General features: G+C 52.5%; 10 protein-coding genes across 10 annotated transcripts; 4 read left to right on the top strand and 6 right to left on the bottom strand.

Annotated features, from left to right (window-relative positions):
- The first annotated feature begins 102 nt into the window (after positions 1–102).
- C7974DRAFT_464780 (glycoside hydrolase superfamily) lies at positions 103–3,585 on the top strand. Its single transcript, XM_046146278.1, has 4 exons — positions 103–425; positions 486–1,337; positions 1,395–3,082; positions 3,133–3,585. Exons 1-4 carry the CDS (start codon positions 252–254, stop codon positions 3,377–3,379), a joined length of 2,961 nt encoding a protein of 986 aa, XP_045994459.1. The 5' UTR covers positions 103–251; the 3' UTR covers positions 3,380–3,585.
- Positions 3,586–3,589: 4 nt separating this feature from the next.
- C7974DRAFT_224288 (uncharacterized protein) lies at positions 3,590–4,899 on the top strand. The gene is made up of 2 exons (XM_046137231.1): positions 3,590–4,398; positions 4,459–4,899. Exons 1-2 carry the CDS (start codon positions 3,885–3,887, stop codon positions 4,830–4,832), a joined length of 888 nt encoding a protein of 295 aa, XP_045994458.1. The 5' UTR covers positions 3,590–3,884; the 3' UTR covers positions 4,833–4,899.
- Positions 4,900–4,966: 67 nt separating this feature from the next.
- Positions 4,967–6,625, bottom strand: C7974DRAFT_426217 (FAD binding domain-containing protein; the record flags this gene model as incomplete). The annotated part of the gene is made up of 3 exons (XM_046144512.1): positions 4,967–5,938; positions 5,988–6,400; positions 6,451–6,625. The coding sequence occupies 3 exons, from the start codon at positions 6,623–6,625 to the stop codon at positions 4,967–4,969; spliced, it is 1,560 nt and encodes a 519-aa protein (XP_045994457.1).
- A 602-nt stretch (positions 6,626–7,227) lies between these two features.
- Positions 7,228–8,381, bottom strand: C7974DRAFT_224281 (uncharacterized protein). Its single transcript, XM_046137230.1, has one exon. It carries the CDS (start codon positions 8,137–8,139, stop codon positions 7,558–7,560), a length of 582 nt encoding a protein of 193 aa, XP_045994456.1. The 5' UTR covers positions 8,140–8,381; the 3' UTR covers positions 7,228–7,557.
- Positions 8,382–8,863: 482 nt separating this feature from the next.
- Positions 8,864–12,143, top strand: C7974DRAFT_398630 (ATP-depentend DNA helicase-like protein). The gene has a single exon (XM_046142339.1). The coding sequence runs from the start codon at positions 8,896–8,898 to the stop codon at positions 11,911–11,913; it is 3,018 nt and encodes a 1,005-aa protein (XP_045994455.1). The 5' UTR covers positions 8,864–8,895; the 3' UTR covers positions 11,914–12,143.
- A 362-nt stretch (positions 12,144–12,505) lies between these two features.
- On the bottom strand, positions 12,506–13,222 carry C7974DRAFT_224146 (uncharacterized protein). The gene has a single exon (XM_046137228.1). It carries the CDS (start codon positions 12,961–12,963, stop codon positions 12,556–12,558), a length of 408 nt encoding a protein of 135 aa, XP_045994454.1. The 5' UTR covers positions 12,964–13,222; the 3' UTR covers positions 12,506–12,555.
- Positions 13,223–14,380: 1,158 nt separating this feature from the next.
- On the top strand, positions 14,381–16,116 carry C7974DRAFT_224202 (alkaline serine protease Alp1). The gene has a single exon (XM_046137229.1). The coding sequence runs from the start codon at positions 14,791–14,793 to the stop codon at positions 16,042–16,044; it is 1,254 nt and encodes a 417-aa protein (XP_045994453.1). The 5' UTR covers positions 14,381–14,790; the 3' UTR covers positions 16,045–16,116.
- On the bottom strand, positions 16,117–19,228 carry C7974DRAFT_224142 (uncharacterized protein). Its single transcript, XM_046137227.1, has 3 exons — positions 18,614–19,228; positions 18,424–18,560; positions 16,117–18,374 (listed from the first exon to the last, which is right to left on the bottom strand). Exons 1-3 carry the CDS (start codon positions 19,138–19,140, stop codon positions 16,189–16,191), a joined length of 2,850 nt encoding a protein of 949 aa, XP_045994452.1. The 5' UTR covers positions 19,141–19,228; the 3' UTR covers positions 16,117–16,188.
- A 1,956-nt stretch (positions 19,229–21,184) lies between these two features.
- C7974DRAFT_224138 (uncharacterized protein) lies at positions 21,185–22,746 on the bottom strand. Its single transcript, XM_046137226.1, has 2 exons — positions 21,552–22,746; positions 21,185–21,507 (listed from the first exon to the last, which is right to left on the bottom strand). Exons 1-2 carry the CDS (start codon positions 22,553–22,555, stop codon positions 21,486–21,488), a joined length of 1,026 nt encoding a protein of 341 aa, XP_045994451.1. The 5' UTR covers positions 22,556–22,746; the 3' UTR covers positions 21,185–21,485.
- Positions 22,747–23,852, bottom strand: C7974DRAFT_224137 (ATP synthase). Its single transcript, XM_046137225.1, has 4 exons — positions 23,513–23,852; positions 23,402–23,424; positions 23,112–23,331; positions 22,747–23,061 (listed from the first exon to the last, which is right to left on the bottom strand). Exons 1-4 carry the CDS (start codon positions 23,642–23,644, stop codon positions 22,939–22,941), a joined length of 498 nt encoding a protein of 165 aa, XP_045994450.1. The 5' UTR covers positions 23,645–23,852; the 3' UTR covers positions 22,747–22,938.
- Between the last annotated feature and the right edge of the window lie 12 nt (positions 23,853–23,864).

Here is a 23,864-nt window from a genome sequence, read left to right as displayed (position 1 = left end):
CACGGTGTAACCCTCTCATGCAGGCGGTTCTCGGCATTCGGAGTGATGTTCACCCACAACGCCCCGCAATCGTCCTCGCACCTTCCGTACCTTGCAGATTATCCGGGGTCGCGTCCACGTGCAGCACGACTATATGGACGGTAAATTAATGAGCATCATTTTATTCTGCCGTTCGCCCTCGGAGGACCGGCCATGTATAAGAGGCTTCCATCGACCGAGCTGAGCGTTCTGCTCATCGCAATAAATCCGTCATGAGGTTCTCCCAGCTCCTCTTCGGCGCCTTTGCCGTGCTGCACGGGGCCTTCGCCACCAACAATGGCCTGCAATCAGTCGTCGAATGGGACAATGGCTCCTTGCAAATTAATGGAGAGCGTGTGATTGTTATGAGTGGAGAATTTCACTATGCTCGTCTGCCGGTTCCTGAGGTAATGATGGACGCCAGGAGGCCCCCATGCATATATGTCCGATGACTGACTTCGCAACAGCTGTGGCTCGATATTTTCCAAAAGTTCAGGGCGCATGGCATGAATACTGTTTCGATCTACTTTTTCTGGAGCTACCATTCCGCATCGAAAGGGGTTTACGATTTTTCTACGCCTGGAAAAGACATTCAGCGCCTCTTCGACACCGCCAAGGAAGCTGGACTGTACGTTATCGCCAGACCGGGACCCTATAGCAACGCGGAAACGAGTGGTGGCGGATTGGGCTTGTGGACCAGCGATGGAAGTGGTGGTAATTACAGGACGTCCGATGAAACCTACCGAAAAGCGTGGTCGGAGTGGATTGCGGAGGTTGCCCCCATCATTGCAAAGAACCAGATCACCAACGGGGGTCCCGTCATTCTGACTCAGGTCGAGAATGAGCTGACGCAATCGAAGTATGACCCCAACAATACCCTGGTTATCTACATGGAGCAGATCAAGAAAGCCTTCAAGGATGCCGGTCTCATCGTTCCCACGACGCACAATGAGAAGGGCTTTCGCGGCAAGAGCTGGTCGACTGATTACAACAACGTCGGCGGTGCAGTGGATATCTACGGTCTGGATTCGTATGCAGGTGGTCTCAGTTGTACCAATCCCAACACTGGTGGAAGTGTCATCCGCACCTACTATCAATGGTTCCAAGAGGTATCGCCTACTCAGCCAGAGTACTTACCCGAATTTCGCGGCGGTTGGTTCCAGGCATGGGGCGAGCACTTCTTCGACGAATGCCAGTCCGAACTGAGTCCGGAGTATCCTGACGTATTTTACAAAGGAGTCATCGCGCAGCGTGCTACGCTCCTCAATCTCTACATGACTTACGGAGGTACCAACTGGGGCCACCTGGCAGCGCCTGTTGTAAGTCAAATAAAGTGAAGAACGTTACAGCCTATACAACACGACTAAAACTACCAGGTCTACACCTCCTACGATTACGATGCGTCGATCCGAGAGACCCGCGAGATTCGTGATAAATACAAGCAGTACAAACTAATTTCATTGTTCACTCGGGTCAGCGACGGGCTCAAGAATACTGTCATGGAGAGTAATGGAACTGGAAACGCTGTCAGCACCTCGGAAATATTCACTTGGGTACTCAAGAGCAAGGATAGCAACGGCAGATTTTACCTCACGGAGAAGAACGACACCAGGTCCAGGGCCGTGACCAAATTCTCATTGGATGTCAACACTTCGGCTGGTCCAGTGACAATTCCAAGTCTCCAGCTTAACGGCAGGCAGTCACGATGGGTTGTGACCGACTATGCAGTCGGAAACGAGACCTTGCTATACGTATCTGGCGAAGTTCTCACCTATGGAATCTTCGATCAGCCTGTTGTGGTGTTTTATTTGAAAGAAGGTCAAGTAGGAGAGTTTGCCTTCAAGTCGCAGAAAAATATCACCTTCAAGTCCTACGGCGCCGATTCAGGTTTCGAAACTGTATCCAGCAACAACACAAGCTTTGTCAGCTTCAAGTACCAGCAAGCCAAGGGAGCCACCGTCGTACAGCTTTCGAACGGCGTGTTGGCCTACCTTCTAGACGTACCCGCTGCTTGGACATTTTCTGCTCCTCCTACCACAGCGGATCCAAATGTTTCTCCAAACCATCAAATCTTCGTGCTTGGTCCCTATCTTGTCCGAACGGCGAGCGTGTCTGGCGACACTGTATCCATCGTCGGCGACAATGCTAAAGCCACTACTATTGAGGTCTACGCTGGGACGAACATCGATAAGATCTCATGGAATGGCAAAGAATTGGCGACATCCAAGACACCATACGGCAGTCTCACCGCCGAGATTACAGGCACCGATGATCGCACGATTGATCTTCCTGAATTGACAGGCTTCAAAGCTGCAGATTCAGCCCCTGAAATCTCGCCGTCTTTCGACGACAGCAACTGGATCGTGGCGAACAAGACTACAACTTTGAACAAGGTCAAGCCATTGACACTACCGGTGCTGTACAGTAGTGACTACAAATTCTACGCGGGCACCAAGGTCTATCGAGGGTATTTCTCAGGCAAAAACGCTGCATCTCTGAACATCACAGTGCAAGGTGGTGCCGCATCAGGGTGGAATGCGTGGCTCAATGGGCAGTTGGTCGGTTACAACCCCGGAAACAGTACACTATGGGTGACCAATGCGGTTGTACCTTTCAAGAACGTCACTCTGAAAGACGAGGGGAACGTCTTGACAGTCGTGACTGACTACTCTGGTCACGACCAAACATCATACGGACCGTCCGGTGCACAAAACCCAAGAGGTATTCTGGGTGCACAGCTTCTGAGTGCCAACAAAACCAAGTTAAACTTTGACCAGTGGAAGATACAGGGCAATGCTGGCGGCGAAAAGAACATTGACCCTGTTCGTGGGCCTATGAACGAGGGTGGTTTGTATGGAGAACGCCTTGGCTGGCACCTGCCTGGTTTCAACACGGAGAGCTGGTCAAGTGAAAGTCCTACTGAAGACGGAATTCAGGGATCAGGGATTAAGTGGTTCACTAAAACCTTCGATCTCAATATTGACAAGGACCTTGATGTTCCTATCGGTGTTGAGTTCGGCGCTGCCACTGGTACGGTTGCAAGAGTGCAGCTTTACATCAACGGGTAACATCAAAAAGTCACGAAATCGCAAATGCAAGCTAACAACTACGCAGCTATCAATACGGCAAGTACTGGCCTCACATTGGTCCGCAAACTCGCTTTCCAATTCCACCCGGTATCATCAATCTGCAAGGCTCGAACACTTTGAGTGTCTCGCTCTGGGCGCAAACAGATGCAGGTGCGAAGCTCAGCACATTGCGACTAATCTCGTACGCCAGCTACGAGAGCGGGTTTGATTTTGCCGGAATCGATGGGCAGCAGCTGCAGCCGGGCTGGACAGACCGATCGCAATACGCGTAGACGTTTCTCGAGGGTGTTGGCTATTGAACAATAGATGTGAAATGACACCTCAAATTCGGATCACTCGAGAGTTTTACACAAGACCGCCAACCATTCGATACTATCCAAGCTCGGCCAATCACTTGATTCGGTTTTGCCAATTGACGCGCCAAGTCGGTAGTGCTACCGGCTTGGTCTTGTCGAAGGGTCACACTTCTCAACACGATAGGAGTTAAGTTGCGACTACGAGCCACTACGGCGCGTGCCTTCTTATTCCGTGCAGATGAACTTGCGCCAAACCTCAGATCCTTCACCCCACACACTCAGTCGGTACTGTACCAAGCAGATCATCGTTGGTCGGCCCGTAGCTGATCACGGCGCTAAGACTGCTGTTATTGGCAGCCAACACATGACGCCCGCCAAGTAGGGCCTCATTGAACCAGCGTAACCTTACAATTATAGCTAAATCAGCATCAAGCCCCCGACTTTTGACACTTCGTGACAGCCAAGTCATCTTAGCCGCCAAATGGACATGTTACGATTACCGTCATTTGCTCGTCTCGCCATCATCTCATTGCTACTAGCCCCAACCCACGCGCAGAATGCCACTACGCCTCCTGATTACGACTCGTGTCGCATTTTCGACCCCAAGGCGCCAGTGAACGGCACAGGAAGCCTCAACATCCATTGGAGCGCACTTATGATGGACCCAACACAGAACGACTGGACTTTCTCGCTTACCTACAACGAAACCCGGAATTCGAGTGGCACAATCCATCAATGGGAAAGCTATATCAGCGCGCCCGAGGGAAATGAAGCAACGGCATGTACTTTCATGTTCGCAGCACTCAACAAAACTTCATCATCAACCAAACGCTATGGATGTGATGGCGTCATAGACGATGCCTGCACCAACGTTCTACGCGAGATTGTTTACCTAGGAGGCGATTGCAGTTGGCCTGCACCAATCGATGAGTATGCCGATAGGGTACGACAAGCATGTGGCACCGATATCCTGAGCACAGGCATGCGCACCAACTGTAAGTACATGTTGTATTGCGATCTCCTTGCTGCAATATACATACTCACCCCTAGCACAGTGCCCGTGGAGTTCTCGAACAACACAACTAGCTGCAGTCAATCAAACCCTCCAGGATCCAGCTCGCCGCAGAACTACCGGACTTACCTGTCGGCCAGTCAATCTTTGGACGGTACCAATTGGAACACCGACAAGAACACATCGGATTTCCTGTGGTACGACATTCACGCAAAGCAGACTGTTCCATTTGTCGTCGCCGCAGAATTCTTAGGGGGTGTCGCTGAGACCAAGGTTGTATGCGTAGCCCCGAACCGAATTGCCGAAGGGGGCCGAACACCTGTAGAGAGGTCTGCAGCAAGTGTATCGCGGCAATCGACGTTTTGGTCAGCTGTAATCGTCACATCGCTTGCCAGTACACTAATGGTATTGGCTTGAAAATTAGAATTGAGGTATTGACTGAGGAGACTAAATAGTGTACACTGAACAAAAATGGACTTCTCAGATGTACATGTATGGCTTTGCGTATGGAATGGCTCGGTGCTCGAATCTATCTCATGCTTTGACTTAGTTCAGATCTCAGCATAGTCAACCTTCCAACCTCCGGGCATCAGGTCGGTGAACACCCTATTCGGATCGTATTTCTCGCGGATTTCCTTGAGTTTCTCAACCGACTCCCCACCGTAGCTTTCGAAGACCTTCTGTCCCTTGTCCGCATCATTGAGGTATATGTATCGGTTCGAACCGTTGATTGCCTCCAGCCTCGCCTCAATCTCCGTGTTTACGTCTACGACCCATTTTGACACCTCCTTGTCAAATTCCTCGCTCTTGCCCCAGGTCACACTTTCCTCAACCCAAAACGCTGGCTCAACGGGAACGTTTTGAGGCATACCAGCGGACTTTTCAGCCATATTGCGGTTCACAACATTGAACGCGAGACCAGAAAAGAATTCCGGCACCCTATTTGCCAGACCCGATGCGGCGAGCGACTCAAAGTACGTGTCGTGCACAATCTTGAGAGCTTCAGCTGTCGCTTTGATGGAAACTACACGGAACTTCTGTCGCAGACCGTAGGACTGTCCTCCCTCCTTGAACGCAGACCGCATCGCGCGGCTATACTGTGCAAGAGAGATGGGGCGCAGTGTCGAAGTGCCGTTAAGAGCTTTCAAGCCTGTAGTATTTCCGTACAGGAACTCAGCAAAGGGACCGGAGGTAGGCGCAGAAGTGCCGTTGTAGAACAGTGTGCTCTCGTAGGAGGGAGCAGTGAAGTTGGGACCCCATCGGGCGACGGGAATTGTTGTTGCCGCAAGGTCTTCGTCATTGTGAAGGGCCATGTTGAGCACGGTGGCGAGGTATGCATCACGAGCTGCGTCTGTAGAGCCGTAGTGGGCGTCCGCGAGAAGGGGGGTGATAGATGGGAAAGTCTGAAGGTCGAAGCGCGTTACCAAAGCAAAGGAGTTTCCGCCGCCAGCGAGTGCCCAATAGAGATCAGAGTAGCTACTATTGGCGGTTATGGTGGCGACTGTGCCATCTGAGAGAACAGCCTGGGTATGTCAGTATTGTGTAAGACCAATACCCTGTACGATAACCAACCTCGTAAGCCTTGATCTTCCCACCGGAAGATGCCAGGCCATGCTTGACGCTGTACCAACTTATTCCTCCTCCAAGGAGTAGCCCTGGAACACCAACAGGCGCCAGACGTCCACCAATAACTGTCTTGTTCGTAAACTCGAGGTGATTGAATACATCGCCCCATCTCGGTCCAGGCCCGATACTCATAGTCTCCTTGTCCTCGGATAGTTTCAAAGTATTCAAGTTGGTGCTTGAAATCAATACTCCAGTGCTGTTGATGTTCGCAGCGTCTGCGATAGGCATATGTCCACCACCGCGCATGGCGAAATGAGTTGAGGTGTTGACGAAAGTCTTGACGGCGAAAGAGAGTGCTGTTGCGCCTGTTGGCGCAAACACGCAAGCAGGACCTAGCCAGGCACCGGCGTCCCAGGGGACTATACACCCGTCAGCTTTGCCATCAGTGGAAAACAGTGTCTCAACCAACCTTGGTTTTCATTGGCATAACCCGCATCTTCGGGAAGATACGTGATGTTAGGGTACGTTTGTTTCAGTATCTCGCAAGCAGTCGTTGGATTAGAAACGTTGTAGGCAGATGAACATTGAGAAGCTGAGACCGAAGCGGCTAGAACGAGATATGGCAAGCTCTTCGTCATGGTCATGGTGGAGGAAAGGTGTAGCAGAATGTAGATGATGGCCGTGAAGTAGTGATCGGGCACATCCTTCTTATGTAGCTTCTGACTTTCTCGACAGGTTATCTTACGAGTCAGCCATACTATATCTACGCGTCTCTCCGACGACCATATTCGCAGACTTGAAGGATCCAGTGTGGCACAGATATCTTTCTGTCATTCGCTCGCTTCACCAGTTTGCAAGGAACATTAACAAGCGATACCAATCAATAGCTATTGCCCGGTTACTTCCAGTTACTCCCGCATTGTGCAAAAGGGCTCGTCGGCGTCATTGAACCAACCTGTCATTTCGATCTTCATCAATTCCAGGTAGTGCCGCTGAATGGGACGCCCCTGTTGTGGCTGAGAAGCTGCGCGTCACGAGCCGCAACAACCCGAAGCCGTATAGCGATACGTATACGCATAGTCCTTTGTAGATTGGATCCACGAGATGGATATCCAAAAGCAGCGATTAGTGGTGTTCAGCCAATGACAAGCGACGATGTCTCGCTCTCGCTTTCGTGTCGGTCTCGCATTCGACCCTAAATTAGCCTACACATCTTAGCACCGATCACTTGTTTCGAAATAGATGATTTTGTGTTGTGACAAATATTCAATATATATTCGTAGAGGCCATAATCGATCGACGACAACCTAGAGTTCATGCGAAGCGGATCACGTAGGGGCACGCCTGCTCATTCCAGCTCTGGAAGTTGTCTTTACGCACCTTGGTCCCAGTCTTGAGCGCATTCCACATGGTGTACTCACTGTCCATCATAAGTCCTACATGGTGGATGCCACTAGGGTTATTCTGACAGTCACATCTGCCACCAAAGAAGACCGCGTCACCAGCTCGCCTGTGCTCGAACTTGACTTTTCTGACCACGACATTAGTCCAGTCAGTAATGCTTGGCCAGGTAACCTTACTTGTACTTCAACTTGATCTCGGGTGCACAGTACATACTGCGTGTTACCCGCAGACCCTCCAAAAAAAGATCTCTTCCGGTGACCTGGCACACAGCCCAAGAGACCAAGCCCGAACAATCGTAACCGCCCTTAGTTGCACCTTTGCAGCTTCCACCTCCCCAAGAATAAGGTGTGCCTTTGGCCTCTTTTGCTTTCTCCAGTATATCTTTCCCAATATTCCCACTATCACCATGCTTATCGTCTGTCGTAACACAACATTTGAACGCGCTTGGTCCCGGACAGAGACCGATCAAAGTCTCAAAACCAGAACCACACCTGTCCGACCAGCGACAGTCGCCAGATCGTCCAGCTTGCTGGCAAGAGGGTTTCGTGCAGCACTTTATGTCCTCGGGCGTACCTGGACAGGCATCGTGTATCCAGATCTCACCAGTCCCGTCGCATGATGATCTCGAGATGCAGACACCAGTGCGGCCATCTTTGCCGGTACATCGACCGTTTATGGTAGATCGAGGATGAGCGGTTGAAGCGTTGACTGTGACGATAGATAAAATAAGCTGGAAGGTCAGTGAAGTCCGCATGTCAGTTCGTGTGGTGTATGGTGATCAAGATGAAAGGTACGACTGGGTCGAAGATACAAATGAGCTCTTGTGTGGTTTCCACACCTAGCGAAACACAAATCTCTTATACTAGAATGCCCTGACGTCTTTGGTCCAGCCTGCCGTGTGTGGGACACATGAGAGGTCAACAGTGCGTCGTATCTCGCATATACGGAGATTTGCTCTTTCCCTCATACACATATTGTCGTAGGACTTCGATATCAAGTTGCATGATGGACACTCAGACATCGGACTAAGCAACGAATCAGCTCGCAATGCAGATGTCTCTTTGCGGAGATTTCAGTTTCATCCCCGGATTTCAGCCCCAAGTCGAGAATGATGCCTGGAGCTACGCGAGATTAAGAATACCGCAGAGCAAGTGATTTGACCTTTCGCGCCCTCTTTTGATGTCTGGTTGCCTTGTCTGGTAGGCGAGTGCATTGTTGATCGGCCTTCGTGTTCAAATCTCACCCAGCGCGGAACCGCACGCTTAGCTCTGTAAGCTGCCCTAGAGACGGACAAAAAAGTGAATACATTGAATCCATTATTGATTTGCTGGCGATTCGATATGATAGTGAGAGAGACCATTAAGCCGAGGACGACAGGATACAGAAGCAAAGTTTGTGCACCTGATCACGTGAGAGCGCGACTAGTGTCGTTAGCGTGTTTTGTGCCACCCTACCAGGCTTCTCTGCATGTGTTCAACACTAATGTGACGCAATCTGCCCCCCGGCAGCGATGGAAGCTCTTTTGGAGGGGCTGAATGAAGCACAGAAAGATGCAGTTACAAGCCCTGCGGGTGTGCTCCAAGTGCTGGCGCCACCCGGCTCAGGCAAAACGAAGACACTGACAGCGCGCGTCGCGTACCACGTCATCCACGAACGACTACAGCCATGGAACATCATTGTCTGTACCTTCACCATCAAGGCGGCTCGAGAGATGAAGGAGAGGATCAAGGGCTTTGTTGGGGAGAAGCTCGAGGCCAAGCTCATCCTCGGCACCTTTCATTCAGTCGCCCGCCGCTTCCTCTCGCGGTACGGTCAAGAGATTGGCATTGACAAGAATTTTGGCATCGCCGACACCGACGACAGCAAAGCGATCATCAAACGTATTGTCAACCGTTATCAGTATATGGTCGAACCTGGTTACGCTCGCTCAAGGATTTCAGGCCTCAAAGCGAAGGGTATCACGGCTAATGATTTTGCTGCAACCAAGAAGAAGGCCGCTGACAGCGAGTTCTCTCAAATCTACTCGTCGTATCAAGAACATCTCAAAGCTGCAAACCTGCTGGACTATGACGATCTCCTTATACGCTGTGTAGATCTACTCAGACAGCACCCATCATGTGTTTCTACCATACAAGCGGTGCTTATCGACGAATATCAAGACACAAATAACATCCAGTACGAGTTGATGAGGCTCATGGCTCAGAAGACGCAGAAAATAACCATCGTCGGCGATCCGGATCAGAGCATTTACAGCTTCCGTGCCGCTGAGGTCAAGAATTTGCTCCGAATGCGGGTGGACTATCCTGAGGCAGTTGTCATCAACCTTCAAAACAACTATCGCTCTGCTGGCTCGATTCTCAGTGCCGCCCTTGCGGTTATAGAACAGGACGACAGTCGACCAGAAAAAGCGCTCATTGCTACCCATTGTGTTGGAGAACAACCGACCCTTCGACACCTGGCGACAGCTAATATCGAGGCGCGATGGATCGTAGACGAGATTAAACGCACTCAGACGCTCAGTGCTGGACTGTTGACTTACAATGACTACTCGGTATTGCTGCGCTCGGCTGCTTTGTCACTGTCGATTGAGCGAGAACTTGGACGCGCTGGCATTCCTTACAAAATGGTTGGAGGTAAACGCTTCTTTGACAGAGCTGAGATCAAGATTATCCTTAACTATCTTCGAGCGATCAACAATCCTGACAACAACGATGCAATCGTCAATGTCATCAACACGCCGTCTCGCAAGATAGGAGAGAGGACAGTCAAAGCCCTGCTTGAGGAAGCGGAGGTACGAAAGGTTTCCCTATGGAATCTTGTACAGGACATCGCGCAAAGCAGACGCAGCCCAGTCACCAAGCTATCGACATCTGCGCAGCAGGGCATCACTTTGTTCTTCAGGCTCGTTCACACATCACGTGAGAAGCTTGAGCCAGCTCAGAGGGAGCCATGGAATCTGCTCGATCTCATCACATACGTCTTCAACCAGACTGCATTTGAAGCGTATCTCAAACAGACTTATAAGGACAATTGGAAGGACCGGCTGGCTAACGTCGACGAACTCATTGCACAAGCAACGCAAATGGCTGGTGCAATAGTCGATGGTGAAATGGGAGTAGACGATACCTTACCTGAAGTAGAGGGTATAATACAGCGACCTGACAGTTCGGCCGATGTTTTGTCTAAATTTCTAGTAAACGTTGCGCTCGCAACAGAGGTTGAGAGAAATGACGGCGAGGAAGTGTGTCAAGTTACGATATCTACGATTCACGCAGCCAAAGGTCTCGAGTGGCCAGTTGTGTTCATTCCGGCTGTATATGAGGGATCACTTCCACATTCTAGGGCAGAGGATCATGACGAAGAACGACGACTTCTTTACGTCGGCATGACTCGTGCTAAAGCGCTGTTGTATCTCAGCTGCCCTATGCGCTCATCCGGTTCGGAAGAGACGAAACTATCGAGGTTCCTCGATGACCGCAGTCTCGAGAAGTCTTTTAGCTCGCGTGGGCCGGATCTCGCGTTCAAGAGAAACACCGTTCCTGACATTGCAAGCATTCTAGGAAGACCTTGTCCTAGTCTCACTCAACTTTCCGTAGCTCACGCCTTGCTTGAGCATCTAGAGGACGACAAGTATCCAGCGACCAGGGACGAGATAGACGGTGCCCCTGGAGATTTCAGCTCGGAATATACAGGGTGGAAGCATGACAGGCAAGGTTTCGACCCCAAGCGGCGCCGCGTCGAGTCGGTTGAGACATTTCGCTCTACGTCTGTTTCAGGTGCAAGTACCGGCGCCAGCAGTGTTGCGGCAGCAACTTCTGTCTCAACATCAGGATTTCTTAGCGCAAGAGACTTACAGAATCTGGATCAAGAGTCACGGCGCTTGATGTTCCAAGGAGACGACGATGAAAGCCGGAAGCCAGCATATAAAAATGTGCAGAGACTCGATGATGCCCACTCGCAGGGTAGAAAACCCAAATCTCGAGCAGCAGGTCAGGGCGCGATTACAAGCTTCTTCAAAGGTGCTGGTAGGGCACTCTCTGATACCCCAGGGCCGACACCGCAAGCGGCGGGACGTTCCCTCAAACGTTCTCAGTCCTCACTATCAGGTCTCACGCCGCTAGATGGCATTTCCAACGTCCGGCAAGTCGCTCCACCGCGCCCATTTCAACCTCTGTCTGTACCTACCAGATCGCTGCACAATCGTCCCATGGCCAGCAAACCCAAGAAAGCCACTGTCAACACTGACACCGAGGATACCCGACATGCTCTCTGTCTAAGCTCACCCTCCAAGCCGGATATGAAAGAACTTGTTACGCTCTCCGACGACGATACTAGCAAAGAGACTGCTGCCTTAGCGGGAGCGCCAGCCACTTTCATCAATGGGAGTAGGCCCGCATCGACATTCCACACAACATCAATGAGCATGGCGCAGAACCAACAGGCTCAGCGAAAGACGCTAGGAGCGCGAAGAACGATGCAGGGCTGGAGCGTGAAACACACAAGTATGCCAAAACCTCGATTACAGTAAAGTGCATGTGCGATCACATCCAAAGGCGTTCTGGGATACACGTTGGTGATTGGTGGCATTTGTAAGATTTGTAAGCGTGTGTTATAGCAGGCATAGTCCTCGAGTTTTGCATGCTCGACAAGACGAATCATTATTTTGTCTTCGACGCATTGCGTGGACGTTAGCATTTATCATAGACGAGTAACTTAGAGGCACACGTATTTACATCCATGGTCATCGGTGTTTGCAAATACGATAAATTTCAATTAATGTTACATCGCATTGCAATTGTGCTTTGCCATCTTATGTGAAGCTCGAATGTGATAGGGGCGTTCGAGATCTTGGCGACCTGAACCGGCAGGTGCACACCTACACATTAGCCTGATTCGACACCGTTAGACACGGCACCCAGGAAATCTCCGGCGCAGGACAGGTCTGACAGGATTCCTGTACGGGCGAGGAAATGACCTTCAAGGGCTTAGAGCCGCGTCTGACGCGCTTCCCGGATGCTATATTGATGCACTGAGGCGCGTCCTTCCGTGTTGCACGGAACGCCTTACATGATGCTTCTTCCATCCAAGCTGCGCACGCTCATCCTTCTGGTGACGTTTGCAGCCGTTCGTGCCCGTATGCGATATGAGATTGTAGGGGACTAAATATGTACTAACGCGCTGCAGAGACTGTCGATACATCGACAGCGCCATCGTATACGCCTGTGCCTAACGCACCGATCGTAGGTTCGACAAGCACAGTCGCACCTATCTCATCGCCTTCGGAAGCCGTCAATGATCTTGCGCCTTCGCTGGTAGACTCGAGCAGCGAAACATCTCCCGAGCCTGAGCCCACAGAGGAGGTCTGGCCTTGCGACCTTCCGGAGCCACCAGACTGGTGCGAAGAGCCGCCTCCCTTTTGGCATCCTGAGGTGACGGCTACTGGCTGGGACGACTGGGGCGAGTGGAACAATAACGGCGTTGGAGGGAGCAACGAGCAGGGGTTTGCGCCATCTACGACCGCGCCGAGCCCGGCTGAGCAAACACCAATTGTTATCACAACAAGGACGCCGACAGTCATCGAGATCAGGACAAGCGTGGACCCCAGTGCTCCGAATGCAGTGGGTGGGGTTGAGACAACGCCGGTTCCCCAACCTGAACCTGCGCTGGTGAGTGGTGAACCTACACAGGAGCAAGACTCGCCTGCGCAGCCTACTATTGGACAAGATACACCGCAGACCAGAGACTCAGGAAAAGGAAGTATACCTCAAGGTACCCCGCCCCAGCCTACGCCAGGACAGCCTGCGCCAGGACAACCTACACCAGGACAGCCTACACAGGGACAGCCTACACAGGGACAGCCTGCACCAGATCAGTCTACGCCAGGGCAGCCTGTTCAAGGCCAGCCTGTTCAAGGACAACCTACACCAGGTCAGCCCGTGCCTGCAAAATCGACGACAGTGCCCAAGTCCAACACAGCTGGGCAACAACACGCCTCATCAGGTTACAGCCTTGTTGATGTTATCATCAATCAGTTGGGCAATGCGCAGCCCCACGCGCGACCCACATTAGCCCTCTCTCCTTCTACCGGGGGTTCTAATCAACCCACCAGCCGCGAGCCACAGATGGGTTCACCCACAGAGACAGCGAGAGTCGAACAAGATGTGCGAGGGGGGACCGGGGCAGCCATGTCTGATCCAACGATATCAGGTGCAGTAGGTACAGCCTCTGCACATGACAGTATCGCAGTCGACAACACTATTACTGTGGGCTCCGCAACATTAACACTCACGCCTGGTCTCTCCACTGTGATTGGAACAGGGTCGCAAACAACACTCGTCGCCATACAGACTGATAGCGCAAGCCGAACTATCATCACTGTCAGCTCTAGCGGGACTGCTGTTACGGCAACGATTACGAATGCACCTGCGACGGTAACGCTACCACGGACAGGATTCGAGGCGAGCGTGACGGGTGATGCGGGTCGCGGCGTGACCACACCCCGTCCCGAAGTCACTGCTGCGACCACGAGTAGTAGAGGCATCGCAAACGGAAAAAACGCCAGCATTACCCACCTTACGAGGCTCATGCTTGGAATCCTCGGATTCGTGTTAGCATGATAGAAACGACAAGCCAAACAAGCCTTGAATGTTCGCAAAGGTCAAACTCGTTGTCAAGCCTCGAGCAAGCAACACTCGCATGTGTTGACTTCCGCTTATCACGCGAAGGCTCGTGAGCATAGGATCATAGGAACTATGAACTCCATGCGCCCGTAAGGTGCCGGTCATCCGAAGGCTTCTGCTCTGACAACCTGCATTCACGACGACCTCAATTTGCTATCACATAGTCGATAACTCGCACATGCCGAAGAGAGACAAGTCAGTGATCAGCAGCACTAATGCAGGTGCTAAAAGGTGCATGCCTTGGCTATTCCTGCCTTGGTTATTCCTGCCTTCCGCCTGTCCCGCGGATTGGATATCTGTGACTACGACGATGAGGAAGAGGCTAAATCAATCCTTCGAGCTATGTGGTATGGATTTTAGCGAATACGCAAATCCATGCACGGGAACATGTAGTATAACCAATACATGCTCCTCGTAGAGCTAAGAATCATCAATACATTTTCCAAGACCTCTGTTCGCTTTGTATCAAGATAAGAATCTCAAGCTGAACAATACCAGTACATATGTTGCCGTGCATACCTACGGAGATGAAACAATAGCTCTAATGATCGACGCCAAGTTGAAAGGCATCATAATGCACGACCACCTTCCACAACGAGCTTGCTCGTCCGAGATCGGACCGTACAGCACCAAAGTCGCAAGTAACTATAAGAAGCAGCTATGGACTGTGAACAGAATGAAGGCTATAGCTTTGCTTGCACTTTCCTTGAACGCTGTGAGAGAAGATGTTGCCGCTTCTTCCTGTCCTTGCCTTGGCGGCCTCCGTCTACGCTTCACCCATCACCTCTCGAGATGACAGACCGAAGATCATACCAGGCAGATACCTAGTCCAGCTCCAGACCGGCGCCAATGCTGCCACAGTTGCTTCCCATCATGCTAGTGCTCGTCGCCTAGCACGTCGTAACGACTTGCATGAACCCATCGAGCGAACTTTCAGCATCGGCGGCTTGAACGCATACCTGGGAGACTTCGACGAACAAGCCGCTGCCGACATCCTGAGCCTCGACGAAGTCGTCTCCGTGGTCCCAGATGAATACATCTACCTCGAGAAGACTGACTTCCCGCCTGTCCAGCCCCAGCGCCGCGCCCTCACCACCCAGTCGCCCAGCATCTGGTCCCTGGGCGATCTCTCGCACAAGGCCGCCGGCTCCACGCAATACGTCTACGACTCCTCCGCCGGCGCGGGCATGACCGCCTACGTCTTCGACACCGGCATCCGCCTGACCCACCAAGAGTTCGAGGGCCGCGCCCGCTTCGGCATCAACGGCGTCACAAACAGCACGGATCCCAGCAACGCCAGCAAAGACACCGACGGCCACGGCACGCACTGCGCCGGCACCGTCGCCGGCAAGACGTACGGCGCGGCCAAGAAAGCCTCCCTCGTCGACGTCAAGGTCTTCGACGGCGCCTCGGGCTCCATCTCCGCGACCCTGACCGGCATCCAGTGGGCGGTCAACGACGTCGTGTCCCGCGGCGCGCAGCGCACAAGCGTCTTCAGCATGTCTCTCGGGGCGGAGACGACTGCCACGCTGCTCGACGACGCCGTCAAGGCCGCGTATGACGTGGGTATCCTGTCTATCGTTGCGGCGGGCAACGCCGACGCGCCTGTCGGCAACAACTCGCCGGCACGCCTCGCGCAGTCCTTTACCGTTGCCATGTCGCGGCCCGACCGGGGTCGCGTGAGCCTCATTGCAAATGTGTTTGGCAGCAACTACGGGCCCGAGGTCGATGTTTTCGCGCCTGGAAGCGACATTGTGAGTGCGAGCCACTTGTCGGATACGGGGACTTCGTCGAAGACGGGGACAAGCATGGCGACGCCGCTTGTTGCTGGGCTGGTGTGCTACCTGCGCAAGCTGGAGGGAGGGCTGAACACCCCGACGCAAGTGACGAACAGGATCCTGCAGCTTGGGCTGAAGGGCGTGGTGAGCGATACTAAGGGCAGCCCGAATGTGCTTGTCAACAATGGAAGTGGAGCATAATTGGAAGATAGAGGATGACAGCGTTGGTTTTGCGTAGAGTAATGTAGAATCTATCGAGTAAGCTGAGAGCTGGAATTCCATCTCACCATCTAAACTCGGTGTTTGTCGGCCACATCCCTCTATCGCCACCATGCGGCGTGAACTCTACGCAAACGGGAACGTACCACGCCCAGGCTCATCCTCGGCCTTATTCGACTTGATACTCGAGCCTCGTGACACTCTCCCCGGAACTTTGTCTCCCCCTGTTTCTCTCTCGTCACCGAGCTGTTTACTTACGCCCACCGCCGGACTCGGTGGCGCGCTAACCTCTACCACCGGAGCTTCCACAACAAACACCTCTTCACCCGCGCCGTCGTGGTATGCGCTGTGCCGGAAAGACGAGTTCGAGTGTTGACTAGCGCTAGACTGTCTCTGTCTCCGTCTCGGCAGTGGTGGAGGGTACTGACTTGTCGTGCTTGCTGTGGATGACTTCCGGCGCGGTAAAGTCCTCTCCTGTGTACCTAAAGATGCGTGGGACTCGTGATCGTCGTGCTGTTGCAGCTGGTGCAGACTGTTATTCGACGAAGACTTCGACGAGCTTGGTCGGTCGGCTCCGGCCTTTTCTGGCGTTGTGGAGGGCCCGTTGCTAACAGGCTTTCGTTTCGCCAGGTTTGCTAGCGCTGAGGCGGCTTGTATGGGGACGCCCCATGTTTTCTGCTTGACTGGCGGAGGCAATGGTGTTCCAGGCGGCGGTAGGGGCTGGCCACGACCCATAGGCTCTGTGTGAGACTTCACAGGTTGTGGTGACGATGGTGCTTCGGAGGGGGCTTCGCCATCGTGGAACTGCCCATTTCGAATATGTACGCCTGCTGACAAGTGAGTGCTGTCAACACTACTCTTCTTACGATGGGGTGGCCCTTGAGTCTGTTTTGAGGCAAGCCAGTTCCGGGCAGCTCCTGCGGCGGCGTTGAGAGACTGGTTGATAGTTTGCTTTTTCGCAGTGCTTGTCTGCGCACTATGGGCTGCGGCAGTTGCAGCGGCGATTTGTTCTGGGGTCAGAACCTCCTTCGACTTGGAACGGGAATGGGCGGTCTCGCCTGTTAAGTTTGGCATGGAGTGCGAGGACTCTGACCAGAGTGTCGATGCCACGTTCTCTGTGGATCTATTGGGAGACGTGGATGCAAATTCTGCGGTATTTGATCGCAGCGGCGAACCAAGCGGCGTGAAATGTGGAGTCGATTTCGAATTTGCCTCGAGCGTGTCGGTAGAGGTATTGTTGGAACCTAGCTTCACCGACGGTGCCGACCGCAAGGAGCGTGACTTCAAAGGCGCGGCCTTCCAATCGGTTGAAGAGGAAACTCCTAAACCGACCTCTTCTGATTCAAAGCTCGAAGGTACGGACAGGTGAGAGTGTATCGATTCGGTATCGAGCTTTTCGATCTCAACAGGAACAGCATCGAGGCCTGAAGTCCCGTCTATGCTCAGATCGAGTTCCTCCTTGCCCCTTGCTAAGCTCTCCCATATCCCACCTCTTATAGTTTGCGCAATCGTATCCATAAACGGCATGTCGTCCCAATTTGGTGACACCAATGTCTCGTTCAGCACCTCCTTGATACGGCTCTCGATAGCTCTGAGGATTGGGCCATATGTGATCTGCCGCGAGCTGACGATTGGTTCGACCGACAACTCCACACGTGGAGGGGTCTCGAAGGTCATCCACAGGCGGTTGCTTGGAGGAGGTTTGATACGAAGAAGTAGGTGGCCATCCAATCGCTTCAGGTAACAGCCCAGGACAAGTGTGACCTCGCGAGCTTTGAATCGTTGGCCGAGATCGATCCTGGCAGTAGCTTGTATCTCAATTCGGAAGTTGCCCTTGTAGCTAACATCGGTTTCAACGACCAGGTCGCCATCAACCGTGAGCTCCTTCAGCTTGGGATTCGTAACAAAAGGCGGTAGTGTACCCATATCGATCTTGCGTAGTTGTACACTGCTGATGAGAGCAGGCTTTGGTACACGGGCGATCTTCTTGGTGATTTTTGTCGCTATGAAATTCTTGATCTCAGGCGTCTTGTAAAGAGCGAGGAAAACTCGGCCAATGAGCGCGTTGATCCATCTGGTATGCAGATTCTCTTCGTTCGCGTGTAGTTGTTGGACAAGCTTGACAAGATCTGGTGTTTCGAATTTGAGTGGAACTGGCGATGGATGATGGGCTGCATGATCCTGATGATGTTCCTGGGCTTTGAGCATGGTGTGATAGAAGTCTTCTTTCTCGGAGCAGTTGTCGGAGAACAGATAGAAGGCCTTCGCTTCTGCGTCTGGGTCGCTTTCGACCTTCTGGTTGAGTCGGATACCTGTAGGTGTCAGCTCGGTCACCCTGTCATCAGATTGGAATCTGCGTACAATTACGCTTGATCCAAAGCTCCCCTTCTGGTATCTGCTCCCCTCCACCGTATATATCGACTTTGTAGCGTGCGAGCGAGATCACATGGCGAACATCGAGCTGGTCTTCGTTGTCGTACAGCATAAGGTGTCCAAGTCTAGATCGTGGTCAGCTTGTCTGTCGACTATCCGCATCCACCAGTCAACTCACCTCAAGACAACATAAAAGACGTTCCGCGCCTTCTTCGTCTTCGCATTCGGCGCGTCCAAAGAGGGACTCATTGTCTTGTTCCTGTTGAATATGTTGCTGTACATGGACTGATATATGCTGGGGCTCTCCATGGCCACCACAGCGCCTGCAGGCGTCGTGCGCTCCGGCGGCTTGCCATTCACACCACCAGGCACATACTCGCGGCAGACCGCGAAGTAGCCGGCAAACACATCTGCCTCGTGGGTCCTGCCCTTCAAGCTTTCCAGTATCTGTTCATCCAAGCCAACTCCGAGACTCTTGAGGTCCTCGTCCTTTCCTTCTTTCACCGATCCGTTCGACTTCCTGCGCCGCTCTTGATTTGCAAGGTCGTTTGGAGGCTCTTCGAAAGGCGTTGCGCCTGTTTGCGTAGTCGTCCAGTACCAAGCAAAGACAGCCAGAGCCGGCAGCAGCGTCAGCCCTCCTATCAGATAGCCCCACAGGAATGTTTGCAACAACGTCCCATAACCCCAAGACCCAGCCCCGCTCATCTTGCCAGTTGTCTCACGTTCTTTGTTCGCTCGTCATTTGTGTGGATCGCGTTCTAGGTGCTTAACTCTGCGGTGGAAGAGTTCGATGCTGCACGCGGAGCAGCTGGGACGAAAGCTGAGGCTTCGGTCACGCGGCGGGCTTTGGATACGGCGTAGCGCAAGATGCTAGTTGCTCATTAGGGTGTGGCAGACATTGGTTGGTTCAGAAATGATTTGGATATGAGAAAGAGGCTAAGTAAGAAGGTATGTATGACAACCTGCGTGATTTCTAGATTTGTTGTAAGGAATGCAGGCGCGTTGTATGCGGGGACACCGGAGCTTCCACGTGTGGAGACGCATGGATCGCTAGCGTGATGTGACCTCATCTTCGAGATCCACCGCCGAAGCTTGTCACTAGAATGAGGCTTGCAATCGATAATGACAACCAACCATTTGATTACATAGACGTTAAACCTATACTGCGACCCCCAAGGATAAAAGAGTGTGGCATGTGTGCAGAACTGTATGGCACATATTGGTAGAATAAGAAACGGGCTTGTCCTGGCCTCCCGAAGTACTCAGATGACCGACAAGATAAAACAAGTGTAGATGCAGTCTAAGCTTCAAAGTGCCAGAAATAACTCACGGAGACACGGAGATCCTTCGGTTTATTGACAACGTGGTAAGAGCGCCCTTACCAATACCGACAGGAGTCCGCCAATTTCCGATACATATCTTCTCCTCGGTAGACACGTTTCGCAATTCTGATGCACGATGGTCGCTTCTAGGACCGATCCTTAGGCAATCAGTCATGTGTGAAGGATACGAGAGCACTCAGAAAGCTTGGCGGGAAGTACTAGGGGCGATGTTATATGCAAAGTAGAAGATAGGCCGAGTCCTCCGTTGCACTCTGCAATAGTACATTACAACAGTGATCTAAAGCTACCAGATATTCAGTTTGTATTGCCCTGGGTCTCAGAGTCTTCATAATCATTAATCTTAGGTTCGTATCCAAATCATCGAACATTTAGAGAGCATGGGTCACCTAGGGCTTGCGCGTTCGTTCTGAGCCTTCGACCGGCGCGTTCTCAAACATTTCATCGTCCTCCGCGCTGGGCCGCAGGTTCAGATCAATACCAAAATCATCTGCAGCGGAATGAATCAAGGCGATTAGGTCAGGAATTGTCTTGATCATTTTACGCAAAGCAGCCCTGCGATCATTGATATTCGGAGCCAGCTGCCTAGGCACTCCGACATTCAGCTCCTTAATTGCTTTATGACGAGCGATCGGGAAGGGCGGGTGCTATTCGCGAACATGCTGTACGGGCTCTCGATGGGTCAAACGAAATTGCCCAGGCGTGTAGGACGGCCGACGCGGTGGGTGGCAAGACTTGATATACACATGGTCCGTCTTGCAGTGTTCAAGACCGGCTTTGGACATTCCTTTGAACTGAGCAGGGTTGAGCAGAGCTTGTCCGATATTCCTGATGACACCTTGTAGGGTGTCCGTATGTTCCAGAAGAATGGCATCGATCGTATATCCTAATTCTTTTGCCAAGTTGTCTCCGCACTTGTCTGCAGGCAAGCAGTCACGACGATGCTTTCGACGCCTTGAGCTGCGATAGTAGATGTCACCAACTTTCACCGGCGATCGTGGATTTGAGGACGAAGACGAGTCCATTGCTACTTGTTTACGTATTCCCTTCTGCTTTGGTGACGGCTGATCTGACGGCGGAGACTTCATTGCACATGAATGACAAGGCATTTTGTGTGCATCCTCGAGAGACTTAATGCCACCTGCGTATGCGAAATGCCCGCAAGCTCGCTTGATCCAGTCTCCAGAATAGGGTGGGGGCCTGAACGTACGATGCGTACTGCCTAGCTTGATATGTGCACCAGGGTAGCCGAAATCTTTGGTAAGGCGTCTTCCATATGCTCCACGCCAGTCAACGTGATCTGGCAACGCGAAATCTGAATCGTCTGAGTGAGCCCCCGGAGCGAGATCAATACACGAACTTTGAGTCACATTAAGAGGCGAGAATCCGGAGCCGTCACAAGTTAAACCGTTGGGAATGGCATTTGCCTGTCTTTGCACATTCTTGCTTGACGCGCTACTGTTGTGATGCTTTGAGGAATGGCCTGAACACCATTGGGGTTCTAGCTCGAGCCTTTGGATGACCGCGGAGTCCTCATCCGTTAGAGGGGCACTGCGAGGCCTGCATCGCCGGAGGGGCCTGGCTGGTAAATCGAAGTCTTCTTGGCTAGGTCCTCGAACATTGCGATCAGACCTCGTACACTGAGATTGCTTCTGGGCTGATGGTGTTTCCTCAATCGCCCCTTCATCGCTCTCAGCTACTGGCGCAGATTTACATGTGGGGCGGCGTCTCACTATTTCATCAGATTTGCAACAACCATTTGATCTGTTTGCGCACCTCAGGATAACATGTGACGCATTATTGCCATCGTGTAACTCCGAGCTATCGTGAACCGCGCGTCGCTCGCAGCCCAGCAAGTCTGCTTCTCGAGGGCCGGTTTCGAAGACATTGGTAGATCGTATTTTTCCAGATCTTGGCTCGGAATGGCCGGACGGAGAAAGAACGTCATAGCCATCCGATTCACGACGCGTTGTTCCCTTGTGAAGGACCACAGCAGGATGCGTGCAGTCGTCTCTAAGGCGAGCGAAAGGTTCGGTCCCTTGGTGAGAGTCAAATTGAGGCGAGACATCCCGTGAGGGACGTGGCATGGAAGGTTTCACGCCCGAAGCTGCCTGTATATTGACACGTGGTTTTGGACTGGGAAGACGCGAAGGCTGAGCGACTTCATCATTGCAACAGCGGCTGGGCAGGGTGGGCGGCTGCACCCCGACTACCGGCTTTTTGGCATTTACGACTTTGGCTGCTGCAGCAGTTCCTGTGGGTGGGAAAAGAGGGGCACTTCGACTCTGAGATGATTTGCTTTCAAAGAATTCCTTCGCGGCCCGCACTGACACCGGCTTCGCTGGGGTTCGTGACGACAGTAATGGTAACGGTAAAGCGTCTGGTACATTGACCCTTACAGGTTCGGCTCCAACTTCAGGAAAAGTCTTGAAGCCAGCTGTTCGCGGAATACCTTCAGAGATTGCACCGACCTGGGAAGACGGCTCCAGTTCAACCTTTGGCCTTCGGTAAGAGTGGTCGATACTGTCTAGGATCTGTCCGTACGGATTCTTGCCTTCGAGATATGCAGGCGACTTGCGCCCTGATGGAGCAGGCGGAAGACCAATATCCGGCTGCGGTAATTTCAGCACTGGCGGGTTTGACGGACTAGATCGAGTTACGATGGGTTCTGATTGTGTAAGAGCATCGTTGCGACCCTGTCTTGTGCGCTGTGCGGGCTCGCGAGTGCCGCTAGCACGTGATAAAGAGCTTGACGTGGGTTGGTCAAAGCCTCTGCGCATCTGGGATGCTGGTAATAGCTGAATGCTTCAAAACACCTGAGCTGCACTGCCGACCAGCTTGCAATATGAAAAGTTGACTGTGAGAGAAAGAGACAAGGGGGTGAGAAGAATAGAGAAGTGTGTGGTAGGTTGGGCGTTGGACTGAAGACCTTCAGTTGCAGGTCGTAAGAACAATAAGGGAGAAGAGAGGTGAGGTGGTAGACATAATGTTTGGGCTGGCTCAAGATGCACCTTCTATCGATTCCTGACGGAAAGCACGCCGCATGCCCCACGCCTAATGTGAATCCAACACTCTGGCGGTCCTCACTGCCATGAAAACACTGACCAGTTCGCTTGATATTATACATACCACGTCGTCATGCTCTGAACGCTTATTTACACATTTACTTGAGGGCAGCCTGCAGGCTCTCGAGCACCTCGAGCTCAATCTTGGCCTCAGCAATGTCCTGTTCGCTACCGCTGCCGTTGGCAATCTTCTGGGCCTCGGCGATCTGGTTCTTGACGGCCTGTTCATTGTCAGCCCGTGTATCTCGGTATTGTTCCAGGCTGCACATACCTCGGCGCTGAAATCCTCAATCGCGTATCCCTCGACAGCGTTGATGCTGAGCTTGGAGTCGGGCTGGACAACAGCAAAGCCACCAGACAAGAAGAACTGCTTGTTGGTGCCGTTCTCCTCGATGATCTCAACCAGACCGGGCTTCAGCTGCTCGATGGAGGGGACGTGGTTGGCGAGGACACCCATATCACCGGTCTCGGCGGCAAGGTTGACCTGGACACTGCGCAATCCCTCATGTCAGTAATCGCTCGTTCGCATTGCGGGTTCGGTCGGGTTCGGGGCGGACATACACATCCTGGGACTTGAAGATGGTCTGCACAGAGAAGTGTCAGCAATTAATCCGCATGGCAGAAGCACGCTAACAGCATCTCTGAGATGCAGCAGACGCGGCCGGTGCGTACCTGGTGAGGCAGAGCTAGGGAGAGCTTGATCTTGTCCGAGGCGACCTCAGCATATCCACGGCGCTGGATGGGGCGGGCAATGGCGGCGGGGCGCGCGCGGAATGCGGAGCGGGCGATGCGGAAGGCGCTCATGATGGATGGAGGGGTGGTGAGGATGCAATTGCTGGTGCGGCCGAGAGCTTGATTGTCGTTGAATCTGCGAGCGAGCCCGAGTTCTGCGCTTGCCGAAGTCGACCCGCTAGCGTCTTAGCCTGACAGAGCTGCCGTGATGGAACTTGAATCTATCGAAAGGCGCAGGCAAGATTGGCAGACTTCAAGTTAAGTTTTGGCGATAAACTGCATAGCTCTGTTT

This window comes from Boeremia exigua (genome assembly GCF_020726555.1).
Source record: "Boeremia exigua strain MPI-SDFR-AT-0100 chromosome Unknown C7974scaffold_9, whole genome shotgun sequence".
In the NCBI taxonomy this organism is placed as follows: domain Eukaryota; kingdom Fungi; phylum Ascomycota; class Dothideomycetes; order Pleosporales; family Didymellaceae; genus Boeremia; species Boeremia exigua.
This window is presented reverse-complemented; position numbering and strand designations above follow the sequence as displayed.

Excerpts from the sequence above, each read along its gene's own strand:
- C7974DRAFT_464780 (XM_046146278.1), top strand. The coding sequence starts at position 252 with ATGAGGTTCTCCCAGCTCCTCTTCGGCGCCTTTGCCGTGCTGCACGGG. Across the intron at positions 426-485 it reads CTCGTCTGCCGGTTCCTGAG|CTGTGGCTCGATATTTTCCA; the intron begins GTAATGATGGAC and ends ACTTCGCAACAG. Across the intron at positions 3,083-3,132 it reads GTGCAGCTTTACATCAACGG|CTATCAATACGGCAAGTACT; the intron begins GTAACATCAAAA and ends ACAACTACGCAG.
- C7974DRAFT_224288 (XM_046137231.1), top strand. The coding sequence starts at position 3,885 with ATGGACATGTTACGATTACCGTCATTTGCTCGTCTCGCCATCATCTCA. Across the intron at positions 4,399-4,458 it reads CACAGGCATGCGCACCAACT|TGCCCGTGGAGTTCTCGAAC; the intron begins GTAAGTACATGT and ends CCCCTAGCACAG.
- C7974DRAFT_224281 (XM_046137230.1), bottom strand. The coding sequence starts at position 8,139 with ATGCGGACTTCACTGACCTTCCAGCTTATTTTATCTATCGTCACAGTC.
- C7974DRAFT_398630 (XM_046142339.1), top strand. The coding sequence starts at position 8,896 with ATGGAAGCTCTTTTGGAGGGGCTGAATGAAGCACAGAAAGATGCAGTT.
- C7974DRAFT_224146 (XM_046137228.1), bottom strand. The coding sequence starts at position 12,963 with ATGACTGTCGGCGTCCTTGTTGTGATAACAATTGGTGTTTGCTCAGCC.
- C7974DRAFT_224202 (XM_046137229.1), top strand. The coding sequence starts at position 14,791 with ATGTTGCCGCTTCTTCCTGTCCTTGCCTTGGCGGCCTCCGTCTACGCT.
- C7974DRAFT_224142 (XM_046137227.1), bottom strand. The coding sequence starts at position 19,140 with ATGAGCGGGGCTGGGTCTTGGGGTTATGGGACGTTGTTGCAAACATTC. Across the intron at positions 18,561-18,613 it reads GTCTTTTATGTTGTCTTGAG|ACTTGGACACCTTATGCTGT; the intron begins GTGAGTTGACTG and ends ACCACGATCTAG. Across the intron at positions 18,375-18,423 it reads GCTTTGGATCAAGCGTAATT|GTATCCGACTCAACCAGAAG; the intron begins GTACGCAGATTC and ends TGACACCTACAG.
- C7974DRAFT_224138 (XM_046137226.1), bottom strand. The coding sequence starts at position 22,555 with ATGCGCAGAGGCTTTGACCAACCCACGTCAAGCTCTTTATCACGTGCT. Across the intron at positions 21,508-21,551 it reads GCGTCACATGTTATCCTGAG|TGAGACGCCGCCCCACATGT; the intron begins GTGCGCAAACAG and ends CTGATGAAATAG.
- C7974DRAFT_224137 (XM_046137225.1), bottom strand. The coding sequence starts at position 23,644 with ATGAGCGCCTTCCGCATCGCCCGCTCCGCATTCCGCGCGCGCCCCGCC. Across the intron at positions 23,425-23,512 it reads CCCTAGCTCTGCCTCACCAG|ACCATCTTCAAGTCCCAGGA; the intron begins GTACGCACCGGC and ends TTCTCTGTGCAG. Across the intron at positions 23,332-23,401 it reads ATCTTCAAGTCCCAGGATGT|TGTCCAGGTCAACCTTGCCG; the intron begins GTATGTCCGCCC and ends GGGATTGCGCAG.